Source organism: Thunnus albacares, chromosome 4 (genome assembly GCF_914725855.1).
Source record: "Thunnus albacares chromosome 4, fThuAlb1.1, whole genome shotgun sequence".
In the NCBI taxonomy this organism is placed as follows: Eukaryota; Metazoa; Chordata; class Actinopteri; order Scombriformes; family Scombridae; genus Thunnus; species Thunnus albacares.
Genome location: NC_058109.1, coordinates 13,542,190 through 13,559,176, shown reverse-complemented (window position 1 = coordinate 13,559,176; position 16,987 = coordinate 13,542,190). Strand labels below are relative to the sequence as shown.

Below are 16,987 nucleotides of genomic sequence, written 5' to 3'. Positions count from 1 at the left end.
AAAGTTCAACTGAAGCAGAAAAAGGACAACTGACAATTATGAAACATAGCCAAAGCCGACAAAGTAAAGGTGGAGCTTATGTAGACATAAGACTGACAAAGGATAGCTGAATCTTGACTGGAAATATAGCTGATGGATATTGAGTTCAGCCTGATTAAGCACAGATTAGGCTGAATAAAGTTTAACCAGGCCTGACAAGAGTTGAATCTGACAAGCTGAGGATGAGGTAATGTACAATGGAGGGAAACTGAAATGTGAAATTCTGTAATTTTTTCTTGCACAAACTAAATCAGGTTACATCCATGAGAAAAACAAACAAACAAATGATGGATGAATTCAAAAGTTCAGGTGAATTGTCTGATACAGCGAGGATATTCTATTATCCTTGCTGTATCAAAATGGTATCCATTTGTAAATGCGACATTGTACATCTTCATACAAGTGTACTTTGCAGTCGGTGTGTACATGTGATGAGGTACATATGAATCAAGTTTACACACTGATGTTTAACTCTCCATACAAATATGTTGAACATTTTCACTCTAGTTTATTAGCATTCTCTTGTACAACTTTACATTAGTATGACAGATTCGTTATAACAAAATAAACATAAAAGGCAGTTAAATCATTTAGTGCAATGAAAATAAATGAAAACCACTGAGTGCAGATACATGGTGCAATACAATACTGCTGAACAACTATACTCTCAGGCACCTCGGAGCGTCCTTGGACATGTTCTAGGTCACTTTATTTTTATAAATTTGTAGATCTCTTACCAGCTGGATCAGTGTTTCACTACCAAGGCAATAAACATATCAACCTTAATAGAGAGGTGCGATATCTTAAAGGTGCAGTGTGTAGGATTTAGTGGCATCCAGCAGTGAGGTTGCAGACTGCCATCAACTGAATTCCCCTCCCTCTCCTGTTCCAATTGTGTAGGAGAACCTACAGTGACCGTGAAACTTGCGAAAAACATGAAAGGCCCTCGCTAGATCCAGTGTTTAGTTCCTCTGTTCTGGGCAACCGTAGAAACATGGCGGCCTCCATGGATGAGGACCAGCTCTCTATGTAGATATGATGGGCGCATTATAAGATAAAAAAGATTCTTAGTCTTAGGTCCTTATACACTAATTCAAACATACCTATGAATATTATATTCCATTTCTGCCAAGTCCGCTCCCCTAGATGCCACCAAATTCTACACACTGCACCTTTAAGTTGATCAGTTGCTGTGTTATCCAATGTAGGTGACCTAGATGTCAGTCAATAATTTAGAAAAAAAAATGTATTTGTAAAGTAAAAGATATAATGATTACAGCCAATCCAAATTGACTACCTCAGCATGAAGTACTCTGACAAGCTATTTGCCATGTATTTTCTGTTAAGACCCCAGTATTCAGGTGAGTGCCACACCACTGAAACCTATGCAAACCCATATGACTTAAAATATAATTGAATAAAAATGACTGGAACATTGGAATGAGCTGGACTGCCTCTGAAATGCATTTTACACTCATAGCAATCCAATTTACTATATGGCATGTATTCAAATTAAGCTAAACTCGTGTTTAAAACAAAAATGTTAGCATTATTTTGAAGGCTCAGGCGCTTTTTCTGATAGGAGCACCCTTCCAGTACAACTGAGAAAAGTGCCTATCAAGCTCATTTTAAAGTGATTTTGCAAAACTACAGTCAGTGCAAACTGGGTCCCCCACTGTGCCAAACCAAAGACTACAATATCACGCCATTTTACTTGCTGTTTCTTATATTTCTTATATTTTACCAGGCATTAAGTGAGCGAGTGTGTTGCTGAACTACGTGGAGATTAAATCTCCCACTCCAGACAAAGTGAGGCAGATAACATACCCTAATCTTTTGGGGCCATGAAACACAGACATGTTTTAAGGTTGTGTAACCAAACAATTAAGTGAATTTACATGTGGTTGTTTTTTTTTTTACTTTCTGGACTGAATAAGCTTTATACCATTCAGGGGCCTAATCTTCAAATTTACATTTTGATATACATAATGAAGCAGCTACAGTATGTTTAACTTGATAACACCATGACCATTATCTTACAGATAAATTTAATCAACCCTGACCCGAGCCTGCTAAAACTTAAGGGAAGCAACTTTTGACATGTTTTAAAGATACTGGGTCACAGAGACATTTTTTTTTTCTTGACTAAAAAAAAAAAAAGCTTATTCAAACAACTTTAAGGGACAAAGTGACTTAAGAACATAATAAAATGACGGCCTTTAAAACTGCCTGTGTGTCATGACCGCGTCTTTACAGCTACTTACATACCTATAAACAGTGAATCTTACAGAAAGAGGATTCTAACAATCCTCTATTTGGTCTCAGTCCAGATATCAAATAGCTAAGAAATGGGTTGCGACCAAACACACACTCACTCTCACTCACACACACACACACATTCACACCAACTCTCTTAATTGGCAGCAGTATCAAGTGTAGCGAATCCACCAAGCTTTCATTAATCTCTATGAGAATAACTGAATATCAGATTATCCTAATACCAAATATAAATAAACTTTAATAATGACACCACCGATAATAGTTCTTAGAAATACAGTCTTTTCATTATAACAGGATGGATTCTTCATTTCCTAACACCAGCAGGTATAGCTGTTATACTGGTGCATGTTCTTCAGGAGTCATAAAAACAGTCCTTAGCTGAGGCCTAAGAAGCCCCACATAGGATGTTCAGACGCATCCTAGAAGACAAAGGAGGAGTGTTAACTGCTTCAGTTTAGAGCATACACTCCAGACAGTGTTATCGACTGCAGGGTTCACGGTGTATTTCAGTAAAGGGGTCTTGGAAACAGACCCAACAGGTAGATTCAGTCAAAGACATAAGTTGGAGCGTGAAGGGGTTAAAGGAGGAGCAGTTCAAGGAAACAGGTCCAGTTTGGGGGCCCACTCTAGGGCAGTGTTGACCACAGCAAGAGCTGCTGCCCCTAAAGCCACCGTCAGACCCATGACTGCCAAACGAACAAACCGACGTGCTGCCGAAGGTTGGGCCACTGCCACTACTGAGCTCTCCAGCGCAGCCTGTTTCTGTCTACGTCGACGACGGAGAACAGAGTCTGGTCGCTGCTGAGTTGATGCAAGGTCAAAGTCCTTAAAGGTAGAGGATGCCATGCTTTGGAGGAAAAGGAAAGATACACAAAGAAACCAAGAGAGACAGAGAATGAAAGTGTGAGGCTTTGGAGTTGTTGAGAAGTAGAAGAAATATGAATATTTTGTATGTAATTAACGCAGGTAGTATCTGTAAAGAAGATAAGTACTTGTCATGTGAGGCAGCCTCTCTAGCCAGTTCAGAGGGTGGGAACTGGACAAAGAGGTCTCCTGCTCGGCTGATGAGAGTCTCATATGGCAGATCCTGGGGAATCTGAGACAGCAGGTGATGAACCATGGCCATATCACATTCACACTCCAATACCTCCTCTTCTCTGTACAGTACGATCTGCAACACAAGTACCAGTGATGCATACGGGCACATTTGTTATACTTCGTCAGTAACTGATGGCTATTTCTCACCACATATCTGAGGATTTACAATACCATGACTGAGATGATCAGGTTAGCCAAACTTGATTTGATGTTACGGTTTTATACAGTTCCAGTGATTGACCAATCAATCAGCCATGGATAGTAAAAGTTCAATGAATGTTGAACTGCTACATGAAAAAATAAATAAAATACAGAACATACTTATATCTACCTTTACCTTTCTAAATGCAAAATATGTTTTCACATTCTAGCAACTTAAACTATGTCTTGACTCTTGCACCTGGGCATAATATTAATAATTATAATACACAATATCCTTAAGCTATCATAAAGCCTCTTGCACAGTGAAAATACTATCCAAGGTATGCAAGGCCTTGAATAAAATGACACATTCTCAAAAGGGCAAGTGTCTTGGATGTGATAAATGTAGCTCATACAAATGTTCTAGCCTATAATTGAATTAATAGTCTAAATTCAAAGCTGAGTTTATAAGCCAATCCCTTTGAAGTGCAAATTAGAAGTGCTCATTCCAGAGAACTCACCACAGCAGCAAAGTAGATGGGCATCAATGGATGGCAGGCCAGGAAAAAGTCATACAACCGTACAACATGGCGGAAGTCTGACAGGACATGGCCAAACCAGGTGATCAGCCAACTGAGTGCGAAGACTGTACCCACCTCAGCCCTGACAATCAATACATGACAGAAAACGTTCATCAGCATACAAAACTGTACTGTGTCCTCATGCACAACATAGCACTGAATGTTGGAAATTTTTAGAAATGTGAATTATTAGGGAGATACAGTATGGACAGCGACTCTCATGTTAACTCTTGAAGTGGAGGACTTTAATGATCTGTGTCCTCAAGTCTTTACAGACCTGACTTGAGCTGTCATAATAGGATCAATATGCTTTACGTGCACAGTAATCCCTCACTCTGTGACTCAAAACATTACCATCATCTTTTGATTGAGGCATGCTGAGGTTTAACATTAGCCTTTGTTAAGGAAGATATGATTTATGTGTGTTGAAGAGGTGGAAGATACAGCCAATAATCTAATTAACATGATATATTATGGAATTTCTCATTGCTGAGAGACTGAAAATCCACAGTTGTGTATGTCTGATGGCAAAGCCTGCAGGCATGCATCCTTCTTTTCTTTAAAAAGTTATGATGACATTGTTGAATGTCACAAATTTCCATAATTCTTATAAACTTTTTCTCATTTGGTATTGAATGTCCAAGTTTATGGTACTGATGCAGTAGAGTAGAAACAGCTCACATTAGCTACAATCATACACAACCATTCTGTTACCCTTTAACACTATTGATTAATATAAATATAATATATAAATAAAATAAATTCTTTTTTTTCCTGAAGTTTCCCTATTGTAACTACAACAGCAGAGTCTTACTGTTGCATGAAGTCGTGCACCTCAGGGTTGACCCTCTCAATGATAGGCATCAAGTAGTTAAGAATGTGTTTTGTGTTGTCCATGGTGGGATCCATGAAGTCCCTGCGAAGGAGTGCACAATAGACCATTGTTGAAGGATGGAGGGCAGGGAAGGAGAGGGCATTTTTTTCTGACATGTGGGCACATAACAGAGAAAGAAAAACTGAGAGAATGTAGAAGGGTAAAGAAGCAGTGACCTATTCGATAGGTACCTGAGGTGATGCGTGGAGAGCTTTTCCACAAGAGCAGTTGCTAGGCGTTCTCCCAGGACCAGCAGAAAGGTCACAACAATGTCATGGTATCCTTGGTAATAGTGCAGCTGGGGATTACGTTTCAGAACTCGAAGGATGATGTCAATTAGCTCCTCCTGGAGACCTTCCCGCTGCTCATCTGGCATACCTGTACAAGTCCACCCAATATAAAATAAATACACTTATTAACCGCTTGTTTTGGGTATACCACTACATCAACAACCCTGAAAATATGAAATGTCAGAAGTGCACCAATAACAATTATAGCCCAACCAATACTTGATATTTGAGGATATTTAAGGGTTTAAAAATCTGCTAACAATATATCAATCACTAGTATTTTTAACCTTAATACAAACAAACAATCTTAATATGGATCCCTTAGATTTGTTTATTTGTTTTTTTTTAATAATATATTTTTAATTGTGTCAACAAACGTACTGAGCAGGACATCTTACAGTGTAAAAATAATCTTGTTATTGCTCTCCAGTAAAAAAACTATGTAACAGTGACAGAGTTTCTAAATGACCTCTAACCTAGTTTGGAAATTTCTTATTGGACAACGTGAACCTTCACCAATATATCTACAATAAGCTGATATTTTTCCTCCAACCAGGAAAGTATTTTTGGTACAGCTCCTTCAAGTCTAGTCTTAAATCAACAGAATTTGATTTGGCAATCTGAGAATTAAAGCCAGTGAGATGGACAGGCAGAGATTCCAGCAGTGCAGACTGCAGAGAAAACAATATGGCTTCACCCCTAAAAAACCCTTCTGGGAATGTGTCTGTGTGCCAGCAAAAGCAATACGAACAGCAAGTAGTGGCAAGGCTGTTTCCACACTTCATTTCTCTGTAGAATAATGAATGTAGATTTCTTACGGTGAATGTAATTTAGTCATGTGCAGAGGCAAATGACAGATAGATAGATAGATAGATAGATGTTTTATTGTCACTGCATGTTAAACACAACGAAACTTGGTTTGGCCGCAATCCACTTAGCAGCATATATAAATACATAAAAAATATAAAGAATAATATAATAATAGTCATAATCATATGTTTTTTTGTTGCTGTTATTTATTTAAATCTTAAGTGTCTCATTTCACTCATGTCAAAAAATGTTGCATTTGGCATTTGTGTTGAACTGAGTGTACACTAATTGGGAACAAATTTAAAATGACACCTAATTCACTGCTGAGCAAAAGTGTTGTTTTCCCTCTGATTCAATAATAGTATAGAAAATCCCTTGATTTACAAATTCTAAGTGACAATATGCTACATTTAACACATCGATTTTTAAGTTGAAATCACTAGATTTGGTGTGTAGTGTGTAGAACACACATACACTGGTGCTCCACAGTGTATGTGTGTTCATCTGTGGGTTTATCAGTGTTTCTGTGGGATGTACACACAGCAGTGTTTCATGCAACAACACAGCTGACAGCAGGGTATATATATGAGTCAAACTGAGTGGTTTATAAGTACTCACCAGGCGGGAACCTTCGTAGGGAACGCTGGACATCCAGCAACACCTGGTTGTAGTCCTTGTTATTCTCCCGCTCTACTGTTTCTGGACAACACATGCCATCATCATCATCCTTACAATGAGTCAAATATGTGGTAAAGTGTGCACCTGCTAAGACTGTGTGAGTTAATATTTATCTTGCATAGTGGGAAAGGGGAGGCATGGTCATTGGCATGAAGATATTTAGCCTTTATTGCTCTGTTGGTGCATATGTTGCTAACATGATACCTGGTTCCTGATCCAAGAAGTTTGGGGCAACGTTGAGAAGCTGAGGCCACACTTGACAGCGAATCTCATCAGTCAGTAGACCCCCTTCACTGATGGCCATCCTCCTCAGAGCTGCTACATCCACTGGACTCGCACTCAGGGCCTGTGTGATTTCCGCAGTTTTTCTTTTCCGTTTGGTGTCCCAGTCTGACACACAGAAAACACAATAAAAATCTAGTCAACAGTCTTGTTAGCCTGTGTTGACTTTCACCTTGCAACAGCTCATTTTGCATCCAGATCACACACTTACGGATGTTGTGGAAGACAGCTCCAGCAACAGACACAAGAGATCATATTTTTTTCGCATTAAAAACAAACCAACTGAAGACTGTCCTTTCTGCTGAAATGTCCCAAACATATGGCAACTCAGAATGAAGACAGCTAACTTAGTCACACTTACCATTACACTGTTTTCCATTCACTGGTGACGAGGCACCAGAACTTCTAGATTTCTTCATTTTTTTTACTCCTCTTCTTAACGTGTCCTTGCTAAATAACCTTACTTGCCATCCTTCTTTGTTTGGCTAACGTCGATGTAGCCCTTCGTGACTCCCAACTACAGGCTAGCTGTTTAATTAGCAAGGCCAGATACAAACACGGCCCGATAGTTAGCTACTCAGTGTTAGCTAGTTATCAAGCTAACACTGCTCTGCCCTGGTTCCGAAATTGATATTTTCATCAACTCAGCCATCATTTGGCGGACAACTGACAAACTGGTTAACACTTAATAAACCCCGCTTGATAGTAATACGGTGAGACTGATGAAACGGCTACATGTTTACGTTGGCTGAAGCGACCAATAGGATTCATCAGCTTTAGCTAACCTCCCTACTCAGACTGGATGATGACGTAGTAGCGTCACGCGATGACGTGTCAAGGAGGAGGCGATCTTCTTCTTCTTCTTCCTTGGGTTTTAACGGCAGTTTGCATCCTAAATGTTGCACTACTGCCATCCTCTGGAGTTAGTTAGTCCTTAGCCCTAATCTTTTCATTTCTTCCACCATGTCCTTTCTCTCTGCTACACATTTCCTGCAATTAACAAGAACACGTTCTACAGTTTCTGATACCTGGCAATGATTACAAAAACCGGTTGGATGATTCCCTGTAATGTGAACTTTACTGTTCAGATTATTGTGTCCTATTCTCATGATTGTCTCCTCTTTTCTATTTCCTTCCCTACTGCTACTGGTGCATGGCTGTATGTACTGGTGCTGTAAACTTGTTGTATCTACTTGTTTCAATGAAGTTGTTTATAAATTAAAATCTACCTTCCGGCTTCTAATACTACTACTACTAATAATAACAATAATAATAATGATAACAACAACAACAACAACAATAATAATAAATAAGTCAGTGGTTTGTAGGTGATCAGTTTAAAAATATGACATATTGTTAGTTGAAACTATATACTGTATGTATATAAAATCTATATACAGTCTATGGTTTAAACTCTCAGCTTTAGTTCAATTTAGCTCCACCTAACGTTACAACACAGACTAAATGCCTCTTTCATTGTTAAAGGACAGGTGTACATTTTTTAAAATCAATCTTAAAACAATACTTGTATTGAAAGATTTATGTGTTGCTGTACTCATTCCTAATGTCCATACTGGCTGTGAAGAAATCACAAAAGCGATTTCTCTTTCTGTGCAAAAAAGTATTTCCAAGGTTTGACAGAAGCTAATATAATACCTATAATATATAGCCTAATATGAGAGACTTAGCATGAAAAGATGTCCTCTCTGTGTTTCCCTGGACAGTGCTTGCTGAGGTGCAGAACAGGGATAAGACAAAGAGAACATTGTACCAAAAAGACTGTAGCTAACTCTGGAGGACTTCATTTGTCTAACTCAGCTATAGCTTTCTCTTTGTTGTTGTTGTTGTTTTGTTTAAGCTTTATTTAGTCAGACAGTCTCATTGAGATTAAGATCTCTTTTCCAAGAAACAAGAAAACATTCATAAGACAAGAGCACGATGAGCAGACAGAAACAACACAACCACACAATAAACAAGGAATTAATAAAAACAGTTACAAGAATCATGAAAAAATATCAGATTATAAAGCTTTAAAATTTCAAAGAGGAATGTAAAACTCAAGTTTGAGGGCAGTTTGTAGTTCATTCTATTTAATAGGTGCATAGTAGCTGAGGCTAGTTCTGCCAACATTAGTGCGTACCTGAGGGGTATCTAAGGTTAAGTAGTTACTGGATCGTGTGCTGTAGATTTGGATGAGAGTAGAGATGTGAGGTAGTTAAGGAGCTTCAACAGTAGAGCTTTATATGAATAACATGAGATGGTTATTTCTTCTTGACTGTAAGGAAGTTCAACCAACCTGGTGATACAGAGAACAATGTTGAATATGAAGTTTGTCATCTGTGATAAAGCGTAATGAATTATGATACACAGGCTTTAACTGCTGAAGTGTTGATGGGGCAGTATGACAATACAGAATATCTCCATAGACATGAAGCTTCATCTGAACATGAAAGAACATCTGTGCACTATGAACTGTAGATTATAGCCTACATTGAAATTCCATTAGGATGGGATCTCCTATGGACTGGGGGAATGATTGCAGCCTCAAATAATTTTTTTGACATTTTTGGGAGACATTCAGCATAGTAAGTACTTTAAAGCCTACTTCAATTACATTTAGCTGATACTACTTATCGTACCTTATAATTACGTAATACTGGTTTTTAATTTGCAATTTAGCTTTTTTTTTTTTTTTACATTGTGGCATCTATGTAGGCCTATCTGAAAACTTATCTTAACCACTGGCTATAACATAAACAAAACCAGTAAATTTAGAAGAAACCCAGCGGTATCCTGCCACACACGCACACCACGCTGTTTGTGAATAACCACAGGCCTAGATACTGAACAAGTTTGCAACTGGGCACAAGTTGTTATGTGTATTGATGATAGATAACAGTCCTCTCTGAAACTCATCATGTGCAACACAGCGATCGTCAGACAAACAGACAACCACATCAAAAACGACAACAGCACCAACAACAAACACAGAACAGATCATCACAGACATAACACCCACTGGTTCAATTTTATTTCACAGTGACATGCCTGTTAGTCAGAAACGAAAGGTCTGTTTGTTCTGACGAAACGAAAGTGACAGAGCATTTAAATAGCAGCTTCCTGAACTGAGAAGCCAGAGCCTGCGAGCAGCAACAGCAAAGCCGAAACTAGACTGAGCCGGATGTATTAGCGATAATAACAACAAATATGCATTTTTAAAGCTTTATATAGACTAATTAATGTCCAGTGGACTTCAATCTGGGTAAGAGCTCTCTTTCTTTCTGTATGTTATTCTCGGGGAAAGAGTGAAAGGCAGAGGCAGCCAGCTAAATCGATTTGAAAATATATATGTATATATAATATATAGAATATAGGAGTGAGGATGGGGCGGACAGATCTCACTGGTCAGTATAAGACATGCATTGGCTAGAAGTGTTATGGAGTAGCCTATCGAAACTGAGCTACAGAATACACTGCACAATTGTCAGCTTGTTGGAAAAGTACCTGTAACACCCCGAGGGCATTTCAGCAATTCCGCATCTAAAGAAATATTGTGGTTAGAAGCGCTCATCCGATTTCTGCTGAAAGGAAACCTACACTCCCATGCAGGTCCTTGGTGCATCCAGTAGAGGGCACACTCTTCATTTGGATTATGTCATTGCAATTGCAAGTAAAGTGCACTCTCAATCAAAGATTCATTAGAATCTAGCGAAAATGTCACACTACAGTTAAGAGTAGTTCAAACGTAGTGTTCCCTTACCACAATGGGAATTCAAATACATATCACTCAAAATAACAGTACAGGCTTTCTCTTGAGAGCGAAGAGACAGGCGAGCAAAGTAGTTGCTCTAATTTCCTGAGAAGCCATAAACAATGAGATCATCTCCTCTTGGCTGACTTCGGCACTCCTGTGACCACGCAAATCATACAGATAATAAAGGGGGCGGGGCGGACGGCTGGGGGGGGGGGGCATGATAAGAACACACTGCATAATAGTGAAAGTGTAACCATTTATCAGGAGTGAAACATAATTTATGCTGACAGTCTTAGTGGTCTTGAATTACAAGTTCCTGTGTAATTATGCTCAAATGTGTTATTTTTACATACACTTTCTAATTTCTTGCCAACTAGAAATCATCTGTGTTACCATCTTAAATTTCAACAACTACCACATGTATTACCATGGAAAGACTGACGGGGAGAAGAGGACCTAATGGTAACTATACAGTATGAGAGGCAGTCAGTTAAAAACATGGGTACAAATCTGTACAATTTTCAAGGTCTCCTTATGTGAATGTTGCTTTTCTCCCCAGATCCTGGCAACGGCCAAAATGATAACGCCCGTGAAGGCAGAGGGAGAAGACGGGGAGGTGCACAGGGAGACAGGGGGAGAGGAACAGAGGGCAGAAGAACACAAAGTCGTGGGAGTAGTCAAGGTGAAAGGGAGGAAACAAATGGACAAAGAGGAGGAGGAGGAGGAGGAGGTGAAGGGATGCGTGGGAGAGGGAGAAGAAGAGGAGGTGGAGCAGACCCAGGGAGAGGAGGAGAAAGAGGTGCAGGAAGAGGAGGCAGGGAGGAGACGGGTGGAGGAAGAGGAGGTGGAGGTGAAGGGGTGCGAGGCAGAGGACGAGGAGGTGGAGGAGCAGCAGACTTAGGGAGAGGGGGTGGAAGGGATGTAGGAAGGGGAGGCAGAGGGAGAGGAGGAGGGAGAGGAGGAGGCGGAAATGCAGGGGAAGGGGCAGAGAGAGGGAGAGGTGGGGCAGGGAGAAATGGAGAGCAAGGTGCAGCTAGAGGAAGGAGAGGGGGGCATAGTGTGGACAGAAGAGGAGGTAGAGGCGGTGAGAGAAGAGACGGTGTGGGAGAAAGACAAGAGGGGAATGGAGGGAGATCAGTCTCTGTAGGCAGAGTCGGGCCTCCACAAGGCCGTAGACTGGGCTATAAAACACTGGAAGAACTCTCTGAAAAAGACCCTTCTGTAGTGGCCATCACCCTGTCCACTAACCCTGCCTTACATGATGTACTACGTGAGACAAACATGAAGCGGGACCTTGTCGAACTCCTCAGCCTGGTGCTGAGTAAAGCCTTCAAATCACGCTCAGACAGAGGCACCCTGCAGCACCTGGCTGGCATCATAAAAGATTCAGGGTTCATTCGCACTACCCTGCCCCACTATCTGACAAGCATGGTGTACGAGTTCAACCCTGTCCGCAGGGCACAGTACCCACAGTATCTGGAAAACATCCTGGTGATTCTCTCAGAGGTAAAGACAGGAAGAAATGAATGAAAGACCATGTCAGTCAGTAAATTCAGCTTAAGGATAAATGAAGGAATATATGAAAAATCCCCTGCACAAAAGTAATTGAGTAGACCCAGAAGAGTTGTCTCTGATAAAAGCTTAGTTTTTTAGTTCTTGTAACAGCAGTTGTGCTACATCTTAAGTATTTCTCCATAACATTTAATATTCATGACTAAATAAGCAACAATCAAAGTATAAGGAAAAATGAAAATTTGCAATAAATAATGTGATGCAATATAATTTATTTCCTGTGTATTGTCTATTTAGGGCACCAGGTGTAAACAATCTGTTTTTATCATTTCCACCCTGATGAAGACCCTGACGTCAAAACCTATAATTAGTTATTATTTATTAAGAGTTTCTTGCTCAAAAGCTTTGTCAAGACAGTGTAGGTGTGGTTGGGTCAGATTTAGCCCTCCACACTTCAAACCAGAGATAAAAACACTCACAAAAACACAAATATGGAAATAACTATAACTGTTCAAATATTAACAGAAAGCTTACTTACTTGAAAACTTGTTCCTCCAGTGCTCTATTGCTTATAGTAAGAAAATCAGTTTTCAGGTCCTTAAATAAACTTCTACAAATACATGCATTATTTTAGCCTTATTGTGCTTCTTTCTGTTAACTGTTTTTAATTAGTGTTAAACTCCCTACACTTTAATTATCCTCAATATGTTATTAGGTGCTCAACATCTTCCCTGCTAGCTCGGTCCAGGCTGTGAGTTTGTTACTGACACTGGTCCCAAACTCCATCAACACCCTGAGGGCATCAGGAGTGGACATCCCGGCTCAAGTGGAGGAGAACATGGAGAGTCTTCAGGGTCTAGTCAATCACCTCCAGGAGAGATCCAGGGACGGTACCCTCCGCTCAGGCAGGGACACCTATGCCCTCCTAAACACCGGTGGAGATAACCCAGGTAATGGCTTCTTACGGATATTTTTACTAAAGTGCTGGTCTTCAAATGTTTTGTTATCCTGCCCTTAACCAAACACTGCAAAATGTGTAGATGTTTGTACAAAATTCTCACATAGTTTTATAGATATGTAAGTACAACTGAAACTCCCACTACTACTAACTCAGGTGGAGAAGAGCAGCAGGATTTCAGGACCATACCCATCTACCCAACCCCTGAGGAGTTTCATCAGAACCACAGGCCCTTTCTTAGACCCAACCTCACCTCTCAGCGCTACACAAGCACCCACCTTTACCTCGACACACACTTCCGACTGCTGAGAGAGGACTTTGTGAGGCCACTCCGTGAGGGGATCCAGCAATTGCTTCAGAACCAAATGGACATGGGGAGGAGTGATAAACCACTGAAGACAAGGCGCTTTGATGATATCCGAGTATATTTTGACACACGACTGGTGGTACCCAGGTGCACACATGCTGGCCTCGCCTACACCGTCCAGTTTGACATTCAGCCACTTAAGGTTAGCCTTTGGATGGAATTAGATGTTTGTCACAACTTATCTTTATATAACATTAGATTAATTCCACATTGAAAACTTTTTGTGTTATAAAATGAGATATTGTTGAATTGACATTTTAGGAAATGCTGGTATTTTGCTAAATTTGGCTAATATTAAGGTATATTTAATAATGTATATAACTTTCTCCATCTTTTCTACAGTTTGTGCGCTGGCAGAACTCCAAGAGGCTGATCTACGGTTCCCTGGTCTGCCTGTCATGCGATAATTTTGAGAGCTTCCTGTTTGCCACAGTGTCAGATCGGGACCCCGCAGACCTGCAGATGGGACAGGTCCAGATTATCTTTACTGAAGAGAGCAGAATCAAATTGGCCCGAATTCAGGTGGGTCAACACACTGTGGTTAGTGACAAGGGCAGAATGCATGCGGTTGCTGAAAATACATATTGTTACCATCTGATTTCAGCCGCTTAATCTCCAAAATCTTTATCAGAAATGTACATTGAGTTGCCAGTTTTTAGGTACACCATGCTAAAATATTGAAAACTGCTTCTAAAAGTTTGTTTTTCCTCTGTATAATACAATACTGTAATTATTATACAATATAATTCAACAGCCCCACAAACTACAGCCTCCAAAATGACCATAAAGTTGAATCAACACCTCTTTCAAACAGTTTTGACAAAAAAAACAAAAACTGAACTTTAGCAGGCTGTTGCATTATTACCTATAGCTAGGTGTACTAATAAACTGACCACTGAGTGTATTTAGAAGGCAATCATATTATTAAATTGCATTGTTGCTTGCATGGATGCAGTGGGTGATGGGTGGAGGGCATTTATTGTTTTCTATATAACAAATATATGACAAATAAACTGGTTTAATCCCACAGAAAGATCAGTTGTTCCTGATGGTAGAGACCACTGCCTACTTCGAGGCCTATCGGTATGTTCTAGATGGCCTAAAGGAGCAGAGAGAGGATGAGCTACCCTTTCAGAGGTATGCAATTGTGTTTGTGTGTTTGTCTGTGTGCTGTGGAGGAGTTTCATATTTTACTGTCAAGGTAATAGATTTTATATAATCCCACAGTACTTTCAACAGGAGTTCACATGTATTTCAAAGGGCAGTGGGGGAAGAAATGGTACAAAGCAGGTTCAGCCATCACACTCTTAATTGCCATGAGTTAATTATATCTAATTATATCGTTATGGTATTCCCAAAAAGCTATCACGCATGGATGAGTTCAAAAGTTCTGTTATTATCTGCACTCCCAGTGCCCTTCTGCAGCCACCACAAAGTAATGTATTCCATGAAACATTTTGTTGGCCATCTGTCTCCCAGACATTTCTCTTGTGACTCATTAGCTCAAACAACATTAAACTGTGTTCACTTCAGAGCTGCAACATGGGACTTACCAGCAACTTTGGTATTTTTATATATCAAGGAAAGTTGGTTAAAAAAAAAAAAGTCAATTAAATAAAATTCTCCATGAAAAGATAAAAGTTCTGCTTTCTGTCTATACATTTTCTTGATGTTGTTCTTAATGTTAGATGCTGATTCAGGTCAGTGTTGCAGTGCAAACAGTATCTTCTTTTTCACCAACAACCTTCTTGAGCTTTTCCTATAATCCTCAAGTACTCCCAGGTCAGTTGGGAGTATTACGGGAGGGCGTATTAAGGTTTACTTGTATAGCAAATTTCATACACAAGGACAATTCAAAGTGCTTTACACAGTACATTAAAACATAATAAAAAGAAAACCAATGTTAATTAAATGATAGAAACTTTTGAAAGGAAATTTTGGAGATCAATTCTCAAGTTCTTGTGCTGTTTTCCATTACTAATCCTTACTTAATGCATGCTGCTTGTGAGCTTGTGTGTAATTTTGACTTGTTAAGAAAAACTGATTTTGGAAAAGCAATATATGAACAATAATCTATTAATGATATGTCTCTACATCTTTGCTTTGCACAGATAATAGATGCTAAAAGATGTCATCCTCTCCGTCATATTTCTAGGTACATCGTGGAGTGTAATGCAGATGTGCAACCCCCAGCTTATCTGCAAAGAAATGACACTTATGACCTGTCATCTGTGGCTAACCCTGAATGTAAGGACAGCGTACGGCCCTTTCACAGCCTGCAGGCAGAGGCCTGGCCGAGAATGGAGGAGCTGGGGCTGGATGAGTCTCAGATGAAAGCCTTCCAGCTGGCCCTCACTAAGGAGTTGGCCATCTTACAGGGACCTCCTGGCACTGGTAACACACTCAAAAGCCATTGTTGGAAGCATAAACTAATTAATTTGTGAATTAGTAGTGTAAAATGTATTTTACACATTTGTAAAATGACAGAATTCTAAGAATTAAAAAGTTTTACTTGCCTCTTAAAACATTTGAAAATTGTGCAACTCTGCTTACATTTCCTCAGGAAAAACCTACGTTGGACTAAAGATTGCTCAGGCTCTTTTGACCAATCGGGATCTTTGGAGAAATCGATATGGCAACTCTCCGATGCTGGTAGTGTGTTACACTAACCATGCTCTGGATCAGTTCCTTGAGGGTGAGCAGTGATGCCAGTTCATTATAATATTATAATATCAAAGTATCAAGTTTTTTGAGTGGTTCATCAAATGATTTGAAAATGCATTCAGGTCTCCTGTCAACAAAATGTGTATATTTATTCCTAAAACAAATAAAAAATCTTGGCAGCTGTATTTGTTTATATGGTGGAATGTTTGTTAATATGCTATAGATATATACTTCAAATCTTTAATATTTTTCTTAGAAAACTCCAGCTTGGTGCGCTGGAATGGACAATGTAAGACAAATAACCTGTGTGCACTTTGTTTGCCTCTGCATCCAAGGTATCCATAAATTCCTGCCGACGGGCATTGTGCGAGTGGGAGGCCGCAGCAACAGTGAGGTCCTGAAACGTTTCAATCTCAGGGAGCTGATGCACTCACATGACTTCAGACGAACGCTGCCGCCTTATCTGCGTGGTGCGTTTAATGAGGTGAGCTCATATTGTATGAGGAACTGCCTGACCTACAGTGAGTGATTAGAATGTATGACTGGATATAATAGGTTTTTAATAAACCATTATTATTATTTAGCTTATTATAGACTTCAGATTCACAATTGTAAGTTTATTATATTGATGTTCTGGATATGGTGTACCTTATCTTTTT

At 39.6% G+C, this 16,987-nt stretch overlaps 2 protein-coding genes across 3 annotated transcripts in view; one reads left to right on the top strand and one right to left on the bottom strand.

The window, feature by feature from the left end:
* Positions 1-527: 527 nt before the first annotated feature.
* Positions 528-10,659, bottom strand: tbc1d20 (TBC1 domain family, member 20). Of its 2 annotated transcripts, none has more exons than XM_044347783.1 (8): positions 10,578-10,659; positions 6,996-7,181; positions 6,732-6,812; positions 5,205-5,391; positions 4,954-5,055; positions 4,080-4,221; positions 3,312-3,490; positions 528-3,166 (listed from the first exon to the last, which is right to left on the bottom strand). In XM_044347783.1, exons 1-8 carry the CDS (start codon positions 10,642-10,644, stop codon positions 2,914-2,916), a joined length of 1,197 nt encoding a protein of 398 aa, XP_044203718.1. In that variant the 5' UTR covers positions 10,645-10,659; the 3' UTR covers positions 528-2,913. The 2 variants fall into 2 exon arrangements, with proteins under 2 accessions (XP_044203718.1, XP_044203719.1); XM_044347784.1 differs by lacking the exon at positions 10,578-10,659 and adding an exon at positions 7,435-7,932.
* znfx1 (zinc finger, NFX1-type containing 1) overlaps positions 9,952-16,987 on the top strand; it is a 23,012-nt gene continuing 15,976 nt past the window's right edge. Inside the window, exons 1-10 of the mRNA XM_044347780.1 lie at positions 9,952-10,335; positions 11,205-11,289; positions 11,387-12,333; positions 13,055-13,289; positions 13,454-13,806; positions 14,007-14,186; positions 14,695-14,801; positions 15,820-16,058; positions 16,228-16,359; positions 16,664-16,812. Of these exons, the coding sequence (XP_044203715.1) occupies positions 11,256-11,289; positions 11,387-12,333; positions 13,055-13,289; positions 13,454-13,806; positions 14,007-14,186; positions 14,695-14,801; positions 15,820-16,058; positions 16,228-16,359; positions 16,664-16,812 (2,376 nt within the window). The 5' untranslated portion in view covers positions 9,952-10,335; positions 11,205-11,255. The remainder of the gene's footprint in view (positions 10,336-11,204; positions 11,290-11,386; positions 12,334-13,054; positions 13,290-13,453; positions 13,807-14,006; positions 14,187-14,694; positions 14,802-15,819; positions 16,059-16,227; positions 16,360-16,663; positions 16,813-16,987) is intronic.